This window comes from Oncorhynchus mykiss, chromosome Y (assembly GCF_013265735.2).
Source record: "Oncorhynchus mykiss isolate Arlee chromosome Y, USDA_OmykA_1.1, whole genome shotgun sequence".
Taxonomy (NCBI): domain Eukaryota; kingdom Metazoa; phylum Chordata; class Actinopteri; order Salmoniformes; family Salmonidae; genus Oncorhynchus; species Oncorhynchus mykiss.
This window is the reverse complement of record NC_048593.1, coordinates 25,627,926-25,647,874: the sequence shown is the minus strand read 5'-3', so window position 1 is coordinate 25,647,874 and position 19,949 is coordinate 25,627,926. Positions and strand designations below refer to the sequence as shown.

Below are 19,949 nucleotides of genomic sequence, written 5' to 3'. Positions count from 1 at the left end.
GTTCCGAACCTGCTTCGGTGCTTTAGGTGCCAAGGATTCGGACATGTTGCAGCAGTATGTAAAAGGGAGATCCCACAATGTGAGCAATTTGCAGGAGGGCATAGTCATAGAGAGTGTACAGGTGGAATAAAGAAAGCACTGTGTGTCAACTGTGGGGGTGCCCATGTAGCTGGGATCCGAAGTGCCCTGTGAGAGAGAGACAGGTTGAGATTGCCAGAGTGGTGAGGCGGTGAAGAGTATAAAAGATAGCCAAAGGGTGAGTGAGTTGACTGGGAGCCCCTCATTGAGTAGACTCTTCAGGAGTGAGACCCAGAGAGGCTGTTTTAGTAAGGTTAGATTTCTTGCGTTTATAGCCACGGTGATCAACGTAGTGCACTGATGGAGCGGAAATCACAGACGATAGATGTGGTAGTTGCATCGGGAGGGAAAGATTTGAGTGTGAGAGATTTTAGTGCAGAAGATCTACAGGAAGTTTTGAGAAAAAGGGTTCTATCCACCAGCCTATGGCCTGGTGTAGGATCGTTTAGGGTCAAGTAATGGGATGGGGTGGTGGGTTTTGGGGGATAGTGTTTAGGTGCAGGTTTAGATGGCGGTGCAACTTAAGTTTTTCCCATTTCCCCTTTCCCTTAAATGTTTTGTTTTGTTACAATGTGGAATGCCCAACTGAGAAAGGCAGCAATACACGAAAACCGTCTAATCCGCCGGGAAATTCACAAGAAGAAGACCCTAGAACATTTACAACTTCAATAGTGTAACGTTAGATGGACTTGTTTAGATGTTGTGTGTGTATGCTGCTCAGCTGCTCGTTTCAAGACATCAAGCAGTAGCCTGATAACATGTTTATGGTCACGTTATAGTCACCATGGCGCCCTATTAGCAGCCTTAGCACAGAGCTCCTGTAAATGTGTACATGTTTTGTTTTTTTACTTTTTAATTGTTGTTTTTTAAATCAGCTCTTTTGTATTTGATAACATCAAGTTTTTATTGCATATATCTGGCGTTTTTTGAGCCACAGATTTTCAGACTGACTGACAGGTTAACACTTTTTGGCTTGGCTAGCTAGCTTTTGTCTGAACAATGCATCTGGACACAGTACCATCTTCTTTGTTTCACCTGGCTTCAAGATCTTTTGAGAACATAATTTGAGGAGTCGTCTGAAGCGTGATAGGAATGGGAGATACAGAAATACAGCAGTGCTGAGGCAGAGGGTTCATAATGAGGATGACTGGTGTGGTGAGTCTTCTGGTGCCCAGAGCTGCTGAGGCATCACCCAAGTGGGTGTTATACAGAGAGGAAGAGGAGAAGTCCAGTGGCTATAAGACTCGGTCTGGTTCCCAGTCTTGCCCTCAACAAGATCATCACCATTGTCTACCATCCGCTGATGGTTCAAGCCATGAACTGATCCTCTATATCTGCAGAGGATGCAGCTTTCAAATGATTGGCCTCTACTGGCTGACCTTTCATGATACATTGCTTGTTTGTTTTTTTTGCTCGTCAAGCAGCTTGAGATTCCATGAAAAGCGCTATAGAAATTTAATAAATTATTATTATGTTGCAGGAGTATGTAGGAGGTAGATTCTGAGGTGTGAGAAGTGTGGAGGAGGGCATACACAAAATAATGTGTAGTTTCAGTTGAAAAAGAGGAGTGTTTCAATTGTGTGGGTGGTCATGTTGCTGGGGATCAGAAATGTCCTGTGCTAGTGAGACAGGTTGAAGTTTCCAGGTAGTAGCAGCCGCAGATAAGTTTTTGGTTATCAGAGATTTTAGTGCAGAATAACTACAGGGGGGGTTGAGAGAAGGGGTTGCAGCCTCCCAGCCCTATGGCCTGGAGTAGGTTATGTGTGGGCCAAAGTAGTGGGAGGGGGTGGTGAGGATAGTGGTGTATCGGGTTAGATGGCGGTGCAATATCCTTTTCCTTATCTCGTGAACAAATGTGCTATGCACTTTCCAAACTGTGAACGGCATAGCGTCTAGTCTACCCGAAAGCCCCGTACAAAGAAGAAGAAGAGTAAACGTCAGAGTTGGGACGTCCCAAGGATCCCAGATAGCATGGACCATAGTGGAAAAAGACCAGACGCGATAGCGCCATTTTGAACTGTCTGCGAATGGCTGGTGTTGGAAGGACTTGTCCGGGAGGGTGCGCGAGTGATTGAACAAGCCGGGAGAGGGAGGAAAGAAAGTCAAGCAGGAGGGTGGCCCGCAACGTCTGTCCCACTATATAGCGCCATCATTTGAGAAATACCGCTTGCACGAGTCCATACCCGGACATACAAGCCCGGGAATCGAGCGCGCGGCTAGAATCCCACTCGCCATGGCAGGTAATGGTAGCTAGCTAACTAACTGATAAGACACATAGCCCGGTGGTAATAACGGAACTGTAGCTAGCTAGAGAAGTCTAAATATAGCATTGCAATAGCTATCTAGCTAGCTGCTAACGTTAGCTAGGAAATATACCGGCGGTAATGACGTTATATATAAACAATACTGTGTTTAGAGGTAACTGCAAGTCTAGCTAACTTAACTAACTGCTAAAGATAACTAACGTTAACTAAGTAAGGTAACTCATGACATATCACTGGCCCTGAACCAATCATCATCACTGGGGTCCTAGCTCCACGTTCCTCTCACACATCATAACTAGCTAATATGCATCGCTTTCATTTCAAGCTAACAGGTAGTATTATACTGTTGCTAGCCACAGTTATACCAAAGACTATACTTTCCGTTACCATTGTGGCTATGGTATATAATATAGCTAACTGTCTAAGATGAGGTGAGTTAGCCATGCGACCAATTATTGTTAGTCAAGCTAGCTAGCTTGCTAAATTATCCATAATGTGATAGTACTATCACGTTAGCTAACTAGCTACTGGTAGCTTGCTAGGCCTGTGCGCAGCAAGCTAACCTAAACTTTGAGAGAGACACCGGTGGCATTTGTGAGTTTCCTCTGTCCTGCATTGTGGGATAGCACGTTGACGTTCTCGAACCACCATTTCTATATGATGTCTTGCAATGGAAGGCTATCTTAACACATTTAGCAGGTTCGCCAGTCGCCGCAGACTGACTGGCGAGTTGAGCGGGAGTCATGATGTGAAAGATTAGTGAATGATGACTTGCCTCTTCTGAACAGCACCTTGCACATACCTACCTGTACGATGTCCACCTTTAATGCCCCACCACCATCATGGATTAAGCCATGAGTCACAGTTGAGTTTTACAGCTGGATGTAATTCAACTGGATGTGGGATTTGATTTGATATTTACTTGTGCTTGAAAATGAAGATTATCAACACAATATAACTGCCATTTCCCTCAGGTGGATTGCTAGGTGTGATGATAAATACCTGGCTGAAGTCAATCTAATGCAGAATGCATCTAGCTATGACTCAGATTATGCATGAGATTTAGTGTAGGCTGGGCAAACCCATTTTGGTGATCTCTGCAGTGGTGAACTGTGACTATAGGACCTAGGCCTTCAGAGGGACAAAAAAATCAAGAAAATAACAAAAAACATAGCTTCACTTAATGCGCCCTACATATCTACTGTAGTTGGACCATTCTAGTTCTATTGAAGGAGGAGCAATAATTTTTGAATGAATCTAACAGGCCTGGCCGTGCTTCGGGCTGCCGCACACACAAAGACCGAACCGGCATAGACACAACGTGACACAGCATAAAATAATGCACTGTTTACACAACTCATGATAGCCAACACCACTATAACACCATCACCAAAAGGGACAACTATGTCACATCAAAGGTGACAGACTAATGGTCCTGAAAGAACAGTGACCTTAATACCTGTGCATACTATGGCACTGAAGGAGAGCTAATTTTGGTCAAACACATAGACACGACTGATAGACAGGCTGCAGAAGTCACACACAGCATCATATAATGTTAAAGAATAAGCAGCCCATTCACTCTAGTAGGCCCCATGAAGTCATAACAATACAAAAGCACAACTACTTCATGTCCAGAGTCATTAAAAATAGTTTTTCAACCACTCCACAAATTTCTTGTTAACAAACTATAGTTTTGGCAAGTCTGTTAGGACATCTACTTTGTGCATGACAAGTAATTTTTCCAACAATTGTTACAGACAGATTATTTCACTTATTATTCACTGTATCACAATTCCAGTGGGTCAGAAGTTTACATACACTAAGTTGACTGTGCCTTTAAACAGCTTGGAAAATTCCAGAAAATGCTTTCATGGCTTTGGGCTAATTAACTTGATTTGAGTCAATTGGAGGTGTACCTGTGGATGCATTTCAGGCCTACCTTCAAACTGTGCCTTTTTGCTTGAAATCATGGGAAAATCAAAAGAAATCAGCCAAGGCCTCAGAATTTTTTTCGTAGAACTCCATAAGTCCGGTTCATCTTTGGAGCAATTTCCAAACGCCTGAAAGTACCATGTTCATCTGTACAAACAATAGTACGCAAGTATAAACACCATGGGACCACAAAGCTGTCATATCGCTCAGGAAGGTGACGCGATCTGTGTCCTTGAGATGAATGTACTTCGGTGCGAAAAGTGCAAATCAATCCCAGAACAACAGCAACGGACCTTGTGAAGATGCTGGAGGAAACGGGTGCAAAAGTGTCTATACAGTAAAACGAGTCCTATATCAACATAACCTGAAAGGCCGCTCAGCAAGGAAGAAGCCACTGCTCCAAAACCGCCATAAAGGCAGACTATAGTTTGCAACTAAACATGGGGACTAAGATCGTACTTTTTGGAGAAATGTCCTCTGGTCTAATTAAACAAAAATAGAACTGTTTGGCCATAATGACAATTGTTCTGTTTGGAGGAAAAAAGTGGATGCTTGCAAGCCAAAGTACACCATCCCAACCGTGAAGCACGGGGGTGGCAGCATCATGTTGTGGGGATGCTTTGCTGCAGGAGGGACTGGTGCACTTCACTAAATAGATGGTATCATGAGGGAGGGGGAAATTATGTGGATATATTGAAGCATCTCAAGACATCAGTCAGGAAGTTAAAGCTTGGTTGCAAATGGGTCTTCCAAATGGACAATGACCCCAAGCATACTTCCAAAGTTGTGGCAAAATGGCTTAACTTATTGTGTGGGGGGCAGTATTTTCGTTTTTGGCTAAAAACCGTACCCATTTGGAACTGCCTATTTCTCAGGCCCAGAAACTAGAATATGCATATAATTGTCAGATTAGGATAGAAAACACTAAAGTTTCCAAAACTGTCAAAATATTGTCTGTGAGTATAACATAACTGATATTGCAGGCGAAAACCTGAGGAAAATTCAACAAGGAAGTGCTGTTTTTCCTGAAAGCTCTCTGTTCCAGTGGATGCCTTGCCTCCATTTAAAGGGATATCAACCAGATTCATTTTCATATGGCTTCCTCAAGCTGTGAACAGTCTTTAGACATAGTTTCAGGCTTTTATTTTGAAAAATGAGCGAGAAAGAACCCATCGCGTCAGTTGATGGCTGGGTGCCAGCAGAGTTTTTCATGCGCAACAGCCATTTTCTCTCTCTCCTATGGAAGAAGCTACATTCCAGTTGACATATGATCGATTATATATTGTAAAAACAACCTGAGGATTGATTTAAAAAAAACATCTGACATCTTTCTACGCACTTTACGGATACTATTTGGAATTTTCGTCTGCGATGTCGTGACCGCTCGAGCCTGTGGATTTCTGAACATAAACGCGCCAAACAAATTGAGGTATTTTGGATATAAAAATAATCTTTATGGAACAAAATTAACATTTATTGTGTAACTGGGAGTCTCGTGAGTGCAAACATCCGAAGATCATCAGAGGTAAGCAATTTATTTATTGCTTTTCTGAAATTCGTGACCAATCTACTTGGCTGCTAGCTGTTTGTAATATTTTGTCTACTGAGAGAGATGTGCTTACATAAACACTTGGATAGCTTTCGCCGAGAAGCTTTATTGAAATTAGACACCCCAGGTGGATTAACAACAAGCTAGGTGTGTTTTGCTATATTGCACTTGTGATTTCATGAAAATTTTATATTTTTAGTAATTTGAATTTGGCGCTCTGCAATTCAGCGGATGTTGATGAAAATGATCCCGCTAACGGGGTGGGTGCGTCAAGTAGTTAAGGACAACAATGTCAAGCTATTGGAGTGGCCATCACAAAGCCCTGACCTCAATCACAGAAAATGTGTGGGCAGAATTGAAAAGGCGTGGGTGTGCAAGGAGCCCTACAAATCTGACTCAGTTACACCAGCTCTGTCAGGAGGAATGGGCCAAAATTCACCCAACTTATTGTGGGAAATTTGTGGAAGGCTACCCGAAATGTTTGACCCAAGTTAAACAATTTAATGGCAATGCTACCAAATACTAATTGAGTGTATGTAAACTTCCTACCCACTTGGAATGTGATGAAATATATAAAAGCTGAAATAAATCATTCTTTCCACTATTATTCTGATATTTCGCATTCTTAAAATAAAGTAGTAATCCTAACTGACCTAAAACTGATTTTTTACTAGGATTAAATGTCAGAAATTGTGAACCTGAGTTTAAATGTATTTGGCTAAGGTGTTTGTGAACTTCCGACTTCAACTGTATATTTTTATTATTTTCCTCAGACTAACCGGTGGTCTAAAGTTTAAATGCAACAATGTTTCAGTCATGCGCTGTTGAAACTACCACAACTCAAAAACCAACTCAAAATATTTTTACCTCACTGGTTTGATGACAACCTGCAGAACACAGTTGGCTACGTTTTGGAATGATACAGGTTCACCAAAACAGAAAGATCACCACAACACTTTTTTTTTTCAATCACTCATCAATTATGTTGAAATAAATTGAGGTTGCGCATCCTGTTAAAATCAACATGGCAAAAAAACAAAAACAATCTGGGAATACTGTGTACATCACTGGTTTATGGACAATTTCTAGAAGAGAGCTAGCTACATCTTGAGGTGTTGCCAACACGGTAACTGTAACGCAACACATTTGTTTTGTTAATCGGTTCCTTGGATATCAGGGTGAAATCAATAGAACCGGCAGCAAACGTTTGGGGTGTAGTGCAGTTTTAAAATAACACTATTCTAAGGCCACATGGAAACTTGGAATAACCTATATATGGTTGGTTAGATGAGAACTTGTAGAAGGCTCATTTCTATATTATGAAATGGCAGATGTTGATTTTGGGAGGCTGCCATCACGGAAAACGGAACCGATCACTTTTTCTGTTAACCTCAACAAATCACGACCCGCCATAGGATATCAACCATGACAACGGTTGTCTGCATTTAAGTCGTAGTTTGACTGTCAAATCAGTGTATTGGCTGGTGGCCCAGCAGCCTATGACAAAATCAATAGTACAAAACAAAATATGTTGATCTGTTTTAAGCAACTGATCTTGTCATCGTCACCAATCTGAGGTAAAAAGGATGTGTAATTCGATCTGGTCAAAGCATCCACGTGTGTGGTGTAGTAATACGTACAGTCCACATCATGGAAAGTAGAGCAACTAGATTAGATATTAATTAGATATGCCAAAATAATTCTGTTTTAATTTAGGATGGTAAATTAAGCAAATTCACAGATTTTTGCAGTCACATATTTCTCACTAGTTTAACCATTTTAGAAATAAATACAGTGGGGCAAAAAAGTATTTAGTCAGCCACCAATTGTGCAAGTTCTCCCACTTAAAAAGATGAGTGGCCTGTAATTTTCATCATAGGTACACTTCAACTATGACAGACAAAATGAGGGGGAAAAATCCACAAAATCACATTGTAGGATTTTTTATGAATTTATTTGCAAATTATGGTGGAAAATAAGTATTTGGTCACCTACAAACAAGCAAGATGTCTGGCTCTCACAGACCTGTAACTTCTTCTTTAAGAGTCTCCTCTGTCCTCCACTCGTTACCTGTATTAATGGCACCTGTTTGGACTTGTTATCAGTATAAAAGACACCTGTCCACAACCTCAAACTCCACTATGGCCAAGAGCAAAGAGCTGTCAAAGGACACCAGAAACAAAATTGTAGACCTGCACCAGGCTGGGAAGACCTGAATCTGCAATAGGTAAGCAGCTTGGTTTGAAGAAATCAACTGTTGGAGCAATTATTAGGAAATGGAAGACATACAAGACCACTGATAACCTCCCTCGATCTGGGGCTCCACGTAAGATATCACCCCGTGGGGTCAAACTGATCACAAGAACGGTGAGCAAAAATCCCAGAACCACATGGGGGGGACCTATTGAATGACCTGCAGAGAGCTGGGACCAAAGGAACAAAGCCTACCATCAGTAACACACTACGCCGCCAGGGACTCAAATCCTGCAGTGCCAGACGTGTCCCCCTGCTTAAGCCAGTACATGCCCAGGCCCATCTGAAGTTTGCTAGAGAGCATTTGGATGATCCAGAAGAAGATTGGGAGAATGTCATATGGTCAGATTAAACCAAAATATAACTTTTTGGTAAAAACTCAACTCGTCGTGTATGGAGGACAAAGAATGCTGAGTTGCATCCAAAGAACACCATACCTACTGTGAAGCATGGGGGTGGAAACATCATGCTTTGGGGCTGTTTTTCTGCAAAGGGACCAGGACGACTGATCCATGTAAAGGAAAGAATGAATGGGGCCATGTATCGTGAGATTTTGAGTGAAAACCTCCTTCCATCTGCAAGGGCATTGAAGATGAAATGTGGCTGGGTCTTTCAGCATGACAATGATCCCAAACACACCGCCCGGGCAACGAAGGAGGGGCTTCGTAAGAAGCATTTCAAGGTCCTGGAGTGGCCTAGCCAGTCTCCAGATCTCAACCCCATAGAAAATCTTTGGAGGGAGTTGAAGTCCGTGTTGCCCAGCAACAGCCCCAAAACATCACTGCTCTAGAGGAGATCTGCATGGAGGAATGGGCCAAAATACCATCAACCGTGTGTGAAATCCTTGTGAAGACTTACAGAAAACGTTTGACCTCTGCCATTGCCAACAAAGGGTATATAACAAAGTATTGAGAAACTTTTGTTATTGACCAAATACTTATTTTCCACCATAATTTGCAAATCAATTCATTAAAAATCCTACAATGTGATTTTCTGGAGAGAAAAAAAATCTCATTTTGTCTGTCATAGTTGAAGTGTACCTATGATAAATTACAGGCCTCTCATATTTTTAAGTGGGAGAACTTGCACAATTGGTGGCTGACTAAATACTTTTTTTGCCCCACTGTAAATCAATCCTCTTATGCACAATTTAACTGGGCACTCTAGAAAGAACTCCCCATAGTGACTGTGCAGCAGCCCATTCAATCGACTTCCCTATTCAGTGTGACAAAGTAGGCAGCGCTCTAAATATAGGCCTGTCTGCCTTCCAGCATGTATTGTAAATTAGCCAGCTAAATAGGCCTTTGCAATGCCTCTCTAATGATGGAATTAGGACTGGTCGATTTATATTAAATTCATTCGGGTTCATGTTTTGCGCAATATTCAAAATACCTTTATCACAAGAATCAAGGTTTTGTATTTTTTGTTTTTATGAGCGATTATGTCCTCTCTTGTCTTTTTGGTCTCATCTCCTTCGCTCCATCTGTGCTGTGTGCACCTTCCCATTTACACCGGAGATCTGAATATGATGACGAGATACTCATGTCCCTGCCCTAACAATCGTCGTCGTCGTCCCAAAGGCTGGAAGGCTGGCGACAAGCTTAGGTCCAAAATAAACGCATTGGGCTTATTTTGGACAGATTTTGGCAATAGTGAAACCTCTCGCTTTGCCTCTTCCTCTCTGTTTACACACACAGACACCAAGCCCCTGCCACTCACACCAACGAAGTTGAGAGATTTCTTCTAACTCGCTATTTGCTTTTGAGGTTTGGTCCAACAGAATCAGTCATATTAACATCAAAGCACACTGAGAAATTATTTTACTGAATTAGAGGAAGTTGACCCTTCTAACGATACCTTTTTATGTTCTAACTACACAATTTGCTCTCAGAAGACACCCCTGTTTTAGTAGGATCATTGAACATTGATTCTGGAAAATGAATGCTCAATTGATTGCGTGTTGCATTGCGTTACCATGTAGCGCTAGCATCATTTTAGCCAAAGACTTATACTGTCTAGTCTGTTTTATAAATGCAATGAGCACCCAACACTATTTTATAAGGAATTGGCAACTTGTTCTCATTCTGCAAAATAAAGTAAGCTCCTTGATTTCAAAATCGGAACAAAGTGGAAAGGCTAACATCCTTTTCAGATGGACAGAAGGGTGTGTTCATAACAATTCAACTGTTATGCCTTTTTTTAAATAGCAAGTAGGTGGCAACTTGAAAAAACATCTGGCTATTCACTAGCATGTGGGATTGTGCTTGAAGTTGTTTGAAACCTGTGTTGATTTTCTATAATGCGTGCTACAAGAGGTTAGTAATTATTAGTGAAAATGCATAATGCATGGTTCTGGATAAATTTGTAACAAAAAGGGCATTTTCATGGACAGACATGAGTGCCAGATCAATGATTACTGCAAAAAAGTTTATTTACCCTAATTTCACAAGCTCAATTCATTAGATTATTGCTGACTGTTTGAAATGCAGTGTATTTGACCTTTTTAATTGTACAACAAAGTTTTTTTTGTTTGTTTGTTTTTTGCCCATAAATTTGGAATAATCTAGATTTGATTTCTAGGCCATCTTGCCCAGCCCTAGATGGAGTAAGTTATTACTTGTTGCCAAATGGCTCTATGGTGCTTGTATCACAATTTTCTGCAGAGGCAGATGACAACCTAATTTCAGAAAATAAACCAATCCCATTGCCTTTTATCGATAGGACATTAGGCTTCCCCCTCTGCATTGAGAACCTCATTGTCATAACCGTTCCTCCTGCAGTTATCACACACCCAACCAATCTACACCCCAAACGTATATTTGTATGGACAAATCTCACCAGTTTCATTGTGCAATGAAATAAATGATCACATGTGGAAATGTACAACTCAACCTGTTTCATTGTGTAATGGCAGTTTTCAATCAAGTACCTGTCAGGACTAGTTATACTGTACCTGTATTAACCCAGCAAGAGAGAGAGATTTTGATTTTGACAAATTTGGGGCTGGCTGTGCACATCTTTTTGGGGAAAGTTTTATATTTCTGATCTACAGTGCATTCGGAAAGTATTCAGACTCTTGACTTTTTCCACATTTTGTTACGTTACAGCAGTATTCTAAAATTGATTTTTTTTAAATCCTCATCAATCTACACACAATACCCCATAATGACAAAAACAGGTTTTTCAAAGAAAGAAAAAAATATTACCACTAAATACTAACTGCAATATCACATTTACATAAGTATTCAGACCCTTTACTCAGTACTTTGTTGAAACACCTTTGGCAGCAATTACAGCATCGAGTCTTCTTGGGTATGATGCTACAAGCTTGGCACTGTATTTGGGTTACTCCCATTCTTCTCTGCAGATCCTCTCAAGCTCTGTCAGGTTGGATGGGGTGGGTCGCTGCACAGCTATTTTCAGGTCTCTCCGGAGATGTTAAATCGGGTTCAAGTCCTGGCACTGACTGGGCCACTCAAGGACATTCAGAGACTTGTCCCGAAGTCACTCCTGCATTGTCTTGGCTGTGTGTTTAGGGTTGTTGTCCTGTTGTAAGGTAAACCTTCGCCCCAGTCTAAAGTCATGAGCACTATGGAGCAGGTTTTCATCAAGGATCTCTCTACTTTTGTTCCGTTCATCTTTCCCTCTATCATTACTAGTCTCCCAGTCCCTGCTGCTGAAAAACATCCCCACAGCGTTATTCTGCCACCACCATGCTTCACTGTAGGGATGGTGCCAGGTTTCCTTTCAATGTGACCCTTGGCATTCAGCCCAAAGAGTTCAATCTTGATTTCATCAGACCAGAGAATCTGGTTTCTCATGGTCTTGAGTTTTTAGGTGCCTATTGGCAAACTCCCAAGCGGGCTGTTATGTGTCTGTTACTGAGGAATGGCTTCCGTCTGGCCACTTCTCCCCCGATTGCTCAGTTTGGCCGAGCAGCAAGCTCTAGGAAGAGTTGGTGGTTCCAAACTTCTTCCATTTAAGAATAATGGAGGCCACTGTGTTCTTGGGGACCTTCTATACTGCAGAAGTTTTGGTACCTTTCCCCAGATCTGTGCCTCGACACAATCCTGTCTCGGAGCTCTACGGACAATTCCTTCGACCTCATGGCTTGGTTTTTGCTCTGACATGCACTGTCAACTGGGACCTTAGGCAGATGTGTGCCTTTCCAAATCCTGTCCAATAAATTGAATTTACCACAGGTGGACTTCAATCAAGTTGTAGAAACATCTCAAGGATGATCAATGGAAACAGGATGCACCTGAGCTCAATTTCAAAGCTCATAGCAAAGGGTCTGTTTGTCATTATGGGGTATTGTGTGTAGATTGAGGGGGGGAAAAGATTTAAGGCTAATGTAACAATTGGAAAAAGGTCAAGGGGTTTGAATACTTTCCAAATGCGCTGTATTATAGAAATATCGTACTGTAGTATTCCCCCTGCTTTGACCTAGTGTATGTTGTTGGAACTTTTGACATTAACTGCTGTTGATCTTGAGCTGTGCCTCTGCCTGCGAGTTGTATTGTCAATAGGCTGTGGAAGTACAGTCCTAGGCCATTGCTGTTAATTTCTACTGTATTGTCTGTCCATGAAGTATGTTATTAAAGACAAATTGGCTTATTGCACGAGATCAGACCAAGACAGACACAGAATGACCTTCTGAGACTGTCTACACATTTTCTCACTGCAATGGTCAGGATACAGGCTCCCCCCTCTCTTCTAAACTCCTCTTCCTGTCAGATTTGTAACGTAAACCATCATGCGATAGATATCTTGATCCGTAACTGTCATTCTGCCATTTCAGGAACTGGAGGTGGGAGCAATGACGTGCAGTGGTGCTTCTCTCAGGTGAAGGGTGCCATTGATGATGACGTGGCCGAAGGTAAGAGCCCTTACTCACATTGTACAGTACCACTGTTGCTATGACCAATGGCAGTACTTGTTGCAGAATCATCATGGAGTCCTAGTAGTTGTTAATCATTTAGTAATTTATTGTAAACTATTGTGCTGGATAAATCCTAGTCAATGAGACACGCTCATCTACTTATCTTGCATTCCCTTGTGGTCACCCATGTCTCCTAATCTCCCTAAATATCACACTGCTATCCTTGCAAACAGTCTAACACTATGTGCAAGAGTGGCTGCGAAGTTGATTTCTGACAGTGGCTTGCTTGCTGCTTTCATGCAGACAGTTTGTCTGAACATCCAACAAAGGTGCACTGTATGCCGAGTTGCCGAGCAATTCTATCATCTCCTGCAAATCCTCAGATCTGCCAACCTGCACACGTTTTGCGTACCATGGCTGTAATTTGAGGTCCTATTGCAAAAAATACGCAAATAATAGGCTTCGACTTGGCACATTTTTGTTTTTTGACAACAGTCTGAAGTTGGAACTGAGCCAATCAGAGGACTTTGGCGAGGAGAAATAAACTCTTAACTCTGCTCTGGCCTTCCTTGGGCCCACCCCCAGTAGTCATAGTATTATTTTCCTCCCCCATGCTGGATGGCAGCCCTCCACTTCGTCCCCGTTGACACCAATGATGCGTGAGGAAAATGGTAGCGAAAATGGACAACCAACTTTTAGCAATAAACATTTTCCAACATTGTATGTGTTAGTCAACCACTATTTTGTAGTTATGTGCTCATCACCTTAGATGAGGCAGCATTATGACGAAGGTAGTTAGCTACAGCATTTAGTAAACTAGGCAAACAGTTTTTTGCCGGCACATGCTTTGATCCCCGCAACCATAGTAGGAGGAAGCGCATTGACTAGCAAGGAAGTGCGTGTTGTTGTGATAGTTCAGTGTGTGTGTTGCTACGTGGTAGAAAACAGACACGGCAGAGAGCTGTTAGACTAATATCGCTCTTCAGAGAAAGTCATGTCAGGCTGTTAGATTAGTAGGCCTATAATAATCAGTTCTTGATCTGACCTCTTGATATAGCCATATGTTTTCATTTTTGCCATGAAAAAAAATATTGCAGTACTGGTATGTCACAGCCCTACTTGTATGTCGAATACCCCCTAAATTTAACCTAGAAAAATGTGTCATTGTGACCACCTTAATTTAAGTTAGGATCAAACACTCTACTACGGTGTTGGCTACAGTGTTTGATATAATATAAGACTCTAGGTTTTAGAAAGTCGCAGTTGTGGGTTTTTGAAAAATGCTAAATGCTCGACCTCCCCCGTACCCAACCTCAGGGCTACATCACCACCACCCAATCCTAGAGAGAGCCCTGATTTGTAGAATGAAACATATTTCTGGTTGGCTGCTGAAGAGCATCAGATTACCAGGTGTCCGTAAGTCTATGGTCTACCATTCCTACTGAGCCAGTGTTCTGCCAACAACATTATTGGGCTAATAAAGGTGCATTTGTCTGTGATTTGAGCAGTGTGGGTGTCACGCTCTGCCGCCATGGGGTCCGCCTCTGGGCTGAAGTGGTAGGTCTGGATCCTAGATCAGTCTAAACCTGCACAGAAGGTGAACTGATTCACTGTGTGCACTGCTCATGGTCGTAGGTCAATCTCTTAAGGATTTAGTGTGTGTTACTCTGTAGACTGGCACTAGGCATATGTATGTGTGGTAAATGGGGGGTGGGGGGGTGTCAGTCAGTGTATTGACAACGTGGCATTCAGCCTCCCCATCCTTACACGCGATACAAACACTCACCCACATACCCTCGGCCCCAGGGTGTTCAGCCCAGACAATGGCCTCCTGCTCCTGCAACCTTTCTCGGCATTGTCTTTCTGCTCCAATAGGCAACAAAGCGTGTGTGTCAGCCTCTGTCTAAAAAGCCTCCATACTGCTGTTGGTGTAATGTGTGCTGCGGCCTGTAGAAACTAGGTTACCGATCATTGTGTGTTTGCTTTGGATGCGTTCACATTCTCAGTAGAATACTATGGCCTGCCTCAACTCATCCAGGCCTAAGACTCTAGCTCCTAGACATCAGACAGACTCCCTAACTAATCCAATGCCTGTAATGCTGACATGCTACCTGCCCTTGCATGGATACAATGACCTGAAATTCCTTAAGTGTTGGATAGAAAATGATAGTGGCCTAATTTCTTGTTTTCCTGATGTTGTTCAGCCGACATCATATCTACTGTGGAGTTCAACCACTCAGGAGAGCTGCTAGCCACAGGAGACAAGGGCGGCAGGGTCGTCATCTTTCAGCAGGAAATAGAGGTATGGCTGCCTGTTTGGAAGTTTAGTTTGAATTCAAAATCTGCATTATTAATTCTAGTTATGTTTGAATGAAAAGGAGGTGATGAGGAAGACAAAAGCAAACATTTTCCAGCCTTTCCTCTGCCTTTCTCCATCCCTTACTCCATATCCTCTTTTCCTCCTCCTAACAGAATAAGAGTCAGCCACAGTGCCGCAGTGAGTACAATGTTTACAGCACTTTCCAGAGCCATGAGCCCGAGTTTGACTACTTGAAAAGTTTGGAGATTGAGGAGAAGATCAATAAAATCCGCTGGCTGCCCCAGAAGAACGCAGCTCAGTTCCTGTTGTCCACTAACGGTTAGTCAGTTACCTTCACCTACAAACAGCCAGTTCACTCTCTGGTGAACTTTTGTACGAGCTTTGTTTGGCTGTTAAATATATTTATCTACTTGTCTGTTCTGATTGGCAGACAAAACTATAAAGTTGTGGAAGATCAGTGAACGAGACAAGCGACTGGAGGGTTACAACCTGAAAGAGGAGGATGGACGCTGCATCGACCCCAACACTGTCACTGCACTTCGGGTACCTGCTTAGCTAGCTGATTACATGCCAGGGGTTATAGTATAGAGAGACACTTGTTGTCACTGTGACCCTCACCCGCTAACTCTTCCCTCTGTGCCCTTGCAGGTGCCCGTGTTTAGACCTATGGACCTTATGGTGGAGGCGAGCCCTCGAAGGGTGTTTGCCAACGCCCACACCTACCACATCAACTCCATCTCAATTAACAGTGACCATGAGACATATCTATCCGCAGATGACCTGCGCATCAACCTCTGGCACCAGGAGATCACTGACCGCAGCTTTAGTATCCTCAATCAGCTGTTAATTATTGTGTGTGTGTGTGTGTGTACACCACCAGTTTATCCTGAATACCTTCTCAGTAGTTGTTAGTCCCCCTTGACTCTAGCCCCTCCAAGACATTGTGGATATAAAGCCAGTCAACATGGAGGAGCTGACAGAGGTGATCACAGCAGCTGAGTTCCATCCTAACCAGTGCAACACCTTTGTCTACAGCAGCAGTAAGGGCTCCATCCGCCTCTGTGACATGAGGGCATCAGCGCTATGTGACAAGCACTCCAAACGTGAGTACCTATGATCACCAGTCACTTAGAGGCTTCAGCATCAACCTCTATATTAGGGGCTTACACATTTGACCACTGGCTTGAATGAATTCACATCGCTGCTAAGGACAGATGTGGGAATATCTTGGAAAAGGCTTGCTAGCACAGCAACATGCACTTATCGCTAATAGCAGTTTATAAATGAACGTTACCTCATCTCCCCCTCCAGTGTTCGAGGAGCCAGAGGACCCCAGTAACCGCTCCTTCTTCTCTGAGATAATTTCATCCATCTCGGATGTCAAGTTCAGCCACAACGGACGCTACATGATGACCAGAGACTACCTGTCTGTCAAGATCTGGGACCTGAACATGGAGACCAGGCCTGTGGAGACGTTCCAGGTGAGACTGGTAGAGGGAGTGTGGGGCGTACCAGGTGGGACTGGCAGAGGGAGTGTGTGTGTGGGGGTTTGAGGTTGGGGAAAGTCAACAGACTTGGTAGTTTGTGTGCATGCATGACTGTAAGTCGCTTTTAATAAATCTGTCTGCTAAATGGCATATTATAGGGTGTCAATAAAAAACGCATATTTTGACCAGTGGGTAAAATATGTTAATTGTGTAGATAATTCTCTAAGAAAACCAATGGTCCAAACCTCACCCCTCTATAATAACCCAGGTAAAAATAAGGAAAATTGCACTGCATGGATGCTGTGCAAGAATTAAGCTACCAGACAGGCTCCCATTGAACTCATCTTTGTTCTCGAATCCGCATGACATAAAACAATATCGAGGTAATATGGATATTGATTTTGAGACGTGACATGTAGCATTTTCATATGTTAGTATACGCTTTTCATATTAATGTGAAGATTTCTCATAAAAACAAGCTTATCTCTGTGAAATGTCAACGGAGCACTGAAACATGTCAAATCCTCAAGTTGCTTCGAGAAATCTGCACCGCTCTGTCAGCAGAGCTCTGTGCTTTTTATCGGATGTATTAGGTTACAAAATCCAACTATGGATACACTGTTAATGAAATGTTAGAGCGAGTCCCCACTGAACGATTCAGAACATGAATAATCATATTTGTCTTGGTAAAAATGCATTTTATAACATAAGGATTTTCACCCACTGTGGGCAGAGTGGGTTGACACCCGGTATATTATTATATATGGTAGAATAATTATTTACTTTTATCGGCGGGTAGGTTTTTATCAAGGACTGACCCACCTCATTTTCTTTATGCCGTTTCAGACAATGTCCACTAGAGGGTTCTCTAAGATTAAGTTCTTGCCGGACTGCTGCACTATTGCACCCAAACAATGAGTTTTACTTTGAACTTATTTAATTGTGTTGTAAGCCATTTCAATCATTTGAATTAAAATGACCCTCCTAAACACCCAGAGTTGATCCCTGTTGTGAGCTCTGAGCTGAGGTTCGGGTATGTGACTCTATGTTGAAGACCTTTGACCTGTCTGTCTCCCTCCATGGCAGGTTCACGAGTACCTCAGGAGTAAGCTGTGCTCGCTCTATGAGAACGACTGCATCTTTGACAAGTTTGAGTGCTGCTGGAATGGAAACGACAGGTTAGCATTGCCAAGTTCTCATTGTATTCATAAATGACAATAACAAGCCATAGGTTCTTCATTTCTTGTTTTAATCCTCTCCCTCATTTCCCTCTACAGTGTGGTGATGACAGGCTCGTACAACAACTTCTTCCGGATGTTTGACCGGGGCCAGCGGCGGGACGTGACCCTGGAGGCGTCCCGGGAGAGCAGTAAGCCACGGCAGGTCCTGAAGCCCCGCAAGGTGTGTGCCGGCGGGAAGCGGAAGAAGGACGAGATCAGTGTAGACAGCCTGGACTTCAACAAGAAAATCCTCCACACTGCCTGGCACCCCCAGGACAACATCATCGCTGTGGCAACCACCAACAACCTCTACATATTTCAGGACAAAGTGAACTAGATGTGTCCGTGAAGGCAGACATGACATCCACTACCTTCAGCCTCTCATTTTAGTCCAGGACAGTGATTGAGTGACAACAACGTCGCAGTCAACAACAACAAAACCTGTCATTGGACAAAACAGACTATGCCATGCTTCCAGGTGTGGAAAACTGAAACCTCATTCTTGCCCACCATCAGCCTCTGTGGCACAGTGACACGTCGCTCAACTTGTTATTGTTTCGGTGATGTTGTGCCAATCTGTGTGCCGCCCGCCAAGTATCGCCCCACCCAGCCCAGCCCAGCCCAGCCCCAGGGCAACATGGGTAAAGAGCACCATTTTATTTGTATGTCTGACAAGCACACTTTTTTTTTTTTTTTTTTTTTTTTTTTTGCTGATGGTTAGAAAAATCAAAACACACCTAGAACCATCCCTACCCCTGTTCAACTCCTCTCATTGTCTGGTGCCATAGTCATGTTTTTTTATTAGTCAACTGCCAAGCTGTTTGTTTTTTGTTTTTAATTCAATTGCAAGAACTGGAGTTTTTATTTTTGTTCGTCTTCATAGTTGGAAAGGAAAAGGCACAATGCTTGCTCACCGTTAAATGATTTGTTTTATTTAAGCAAGGTTAAAAGATTAACGTTTCGGCCTTCATCATATCACATTTCTTCACTTGTGCACGCACAAACAATTCATGCATACACAAACCCAATAGGAAACAAACTCACACTTATTAAAGAGCCTCGCTGTCTCTCAAAGCTGTTGCTGCTGGTGGTGGACTGCTGCACCTCAGAGGAACACTTTAAAACATGTACTGACAGCATGTTGTATGTATGTAGTGTGACTGGTCCTTTCTGCACACACTACTAGATGCACAACCAGTCTGTCTGGCCCAGTGAGGACTCCTTGCTATTGCTGTGAGTGGACTAGCAGGCTAAGGCTTGGGAGAGAATTGACTGAGTCTGGGAACCAGAGTTCTTGCTGTGTCTTGTTGGGTTTTTTTCTTTCTTTTTTCCTGTTGACGGTTTTCTGTTGTCAAAGAAGTGCTATAGGTATCATACGTGATCTGTGTCATTGTACTCTATTAGTATAACGCAAATGACATATTGAAACGTTATAGATGTGTGTAGCGTTTTAAGCCGGCATTTCATGAACTGCCACCATAAATGGCTAGGTTCAAGGAAAATCCTGAATCTGAGTACCCATTACCATGATCTTGCTCGTCAAGCCTGTGTCTACACCAGTGAAATTTGAAGGTTGAAATCATGATGTTTGACAATAATTACAAATACAATCCAACTGTTGTAAATCTACAATGACAGGAATAAAGTAAATACTTTTTTTTTTTTTACTAATGTGTCACGCCCTGGTCATTACATTCTGCTTCAGAATAGACTGTATTCCTGCCATAGTCTGAGGATGACATCCCTTTGTTGATAACCCCCCACATGGAAGTATGAATATGGACTATTCCCCAGGTACATGACATTCTTATACAAGGACTTGTTTTTATGCACCTTGGGTACATGCATATGTGCACATTCTCCAATTAAAAAGGTATTTCAGTTCTCAGAAATATACAGATGCCAGTAATTGTGAAAGTAGTGAACGCCCATTTGATAATTTTTCCCCCGATATTTTCTCA

At 42.6% G+C, this 19,949-nt stretch overlaps 1 protein-coding gene across 1 annotated transcript; it reads left to right on the top strand.

Moving 5' to 3' along the window:
• The first annotated feature begins 2,041 nt into the window (after window positions 1–2,041).
• LOC110509872 (serine/threonine-protein phosphatase 2A 55 kDa regulatory subunit B alpha isoform) lies at window positions 2,042–19,655 on the top strand. Its single transcript, XM_021591050.2, has 10 exons — window positions 2,042–2,318; window positions 12,881–12,958; window positions 15,166–15,263; window positions 15,434–15,599; window positions 15,712–15,824; window positions 15,930–16,107; window positions 16,220–16,384; window positions 16,593–16,762; window positions 17,855–17,946; window positions 18,046–19,655. The coding sequence occupies exons 1-10, from the start codon at window positions 2,312–2,314 to the stop codon at window positions 18,323–18,325; spliced, it is 1,347 nt and encodes a 448-aa protein (XP_021446725.1). The 5' UTR covers window positions 2,042–2,311; the 3' UTR covers window positions 18,326–19,655.
• The last annotated feature ends 294 nt before the right edge of the window (window positions 19,656–19,949 follow it).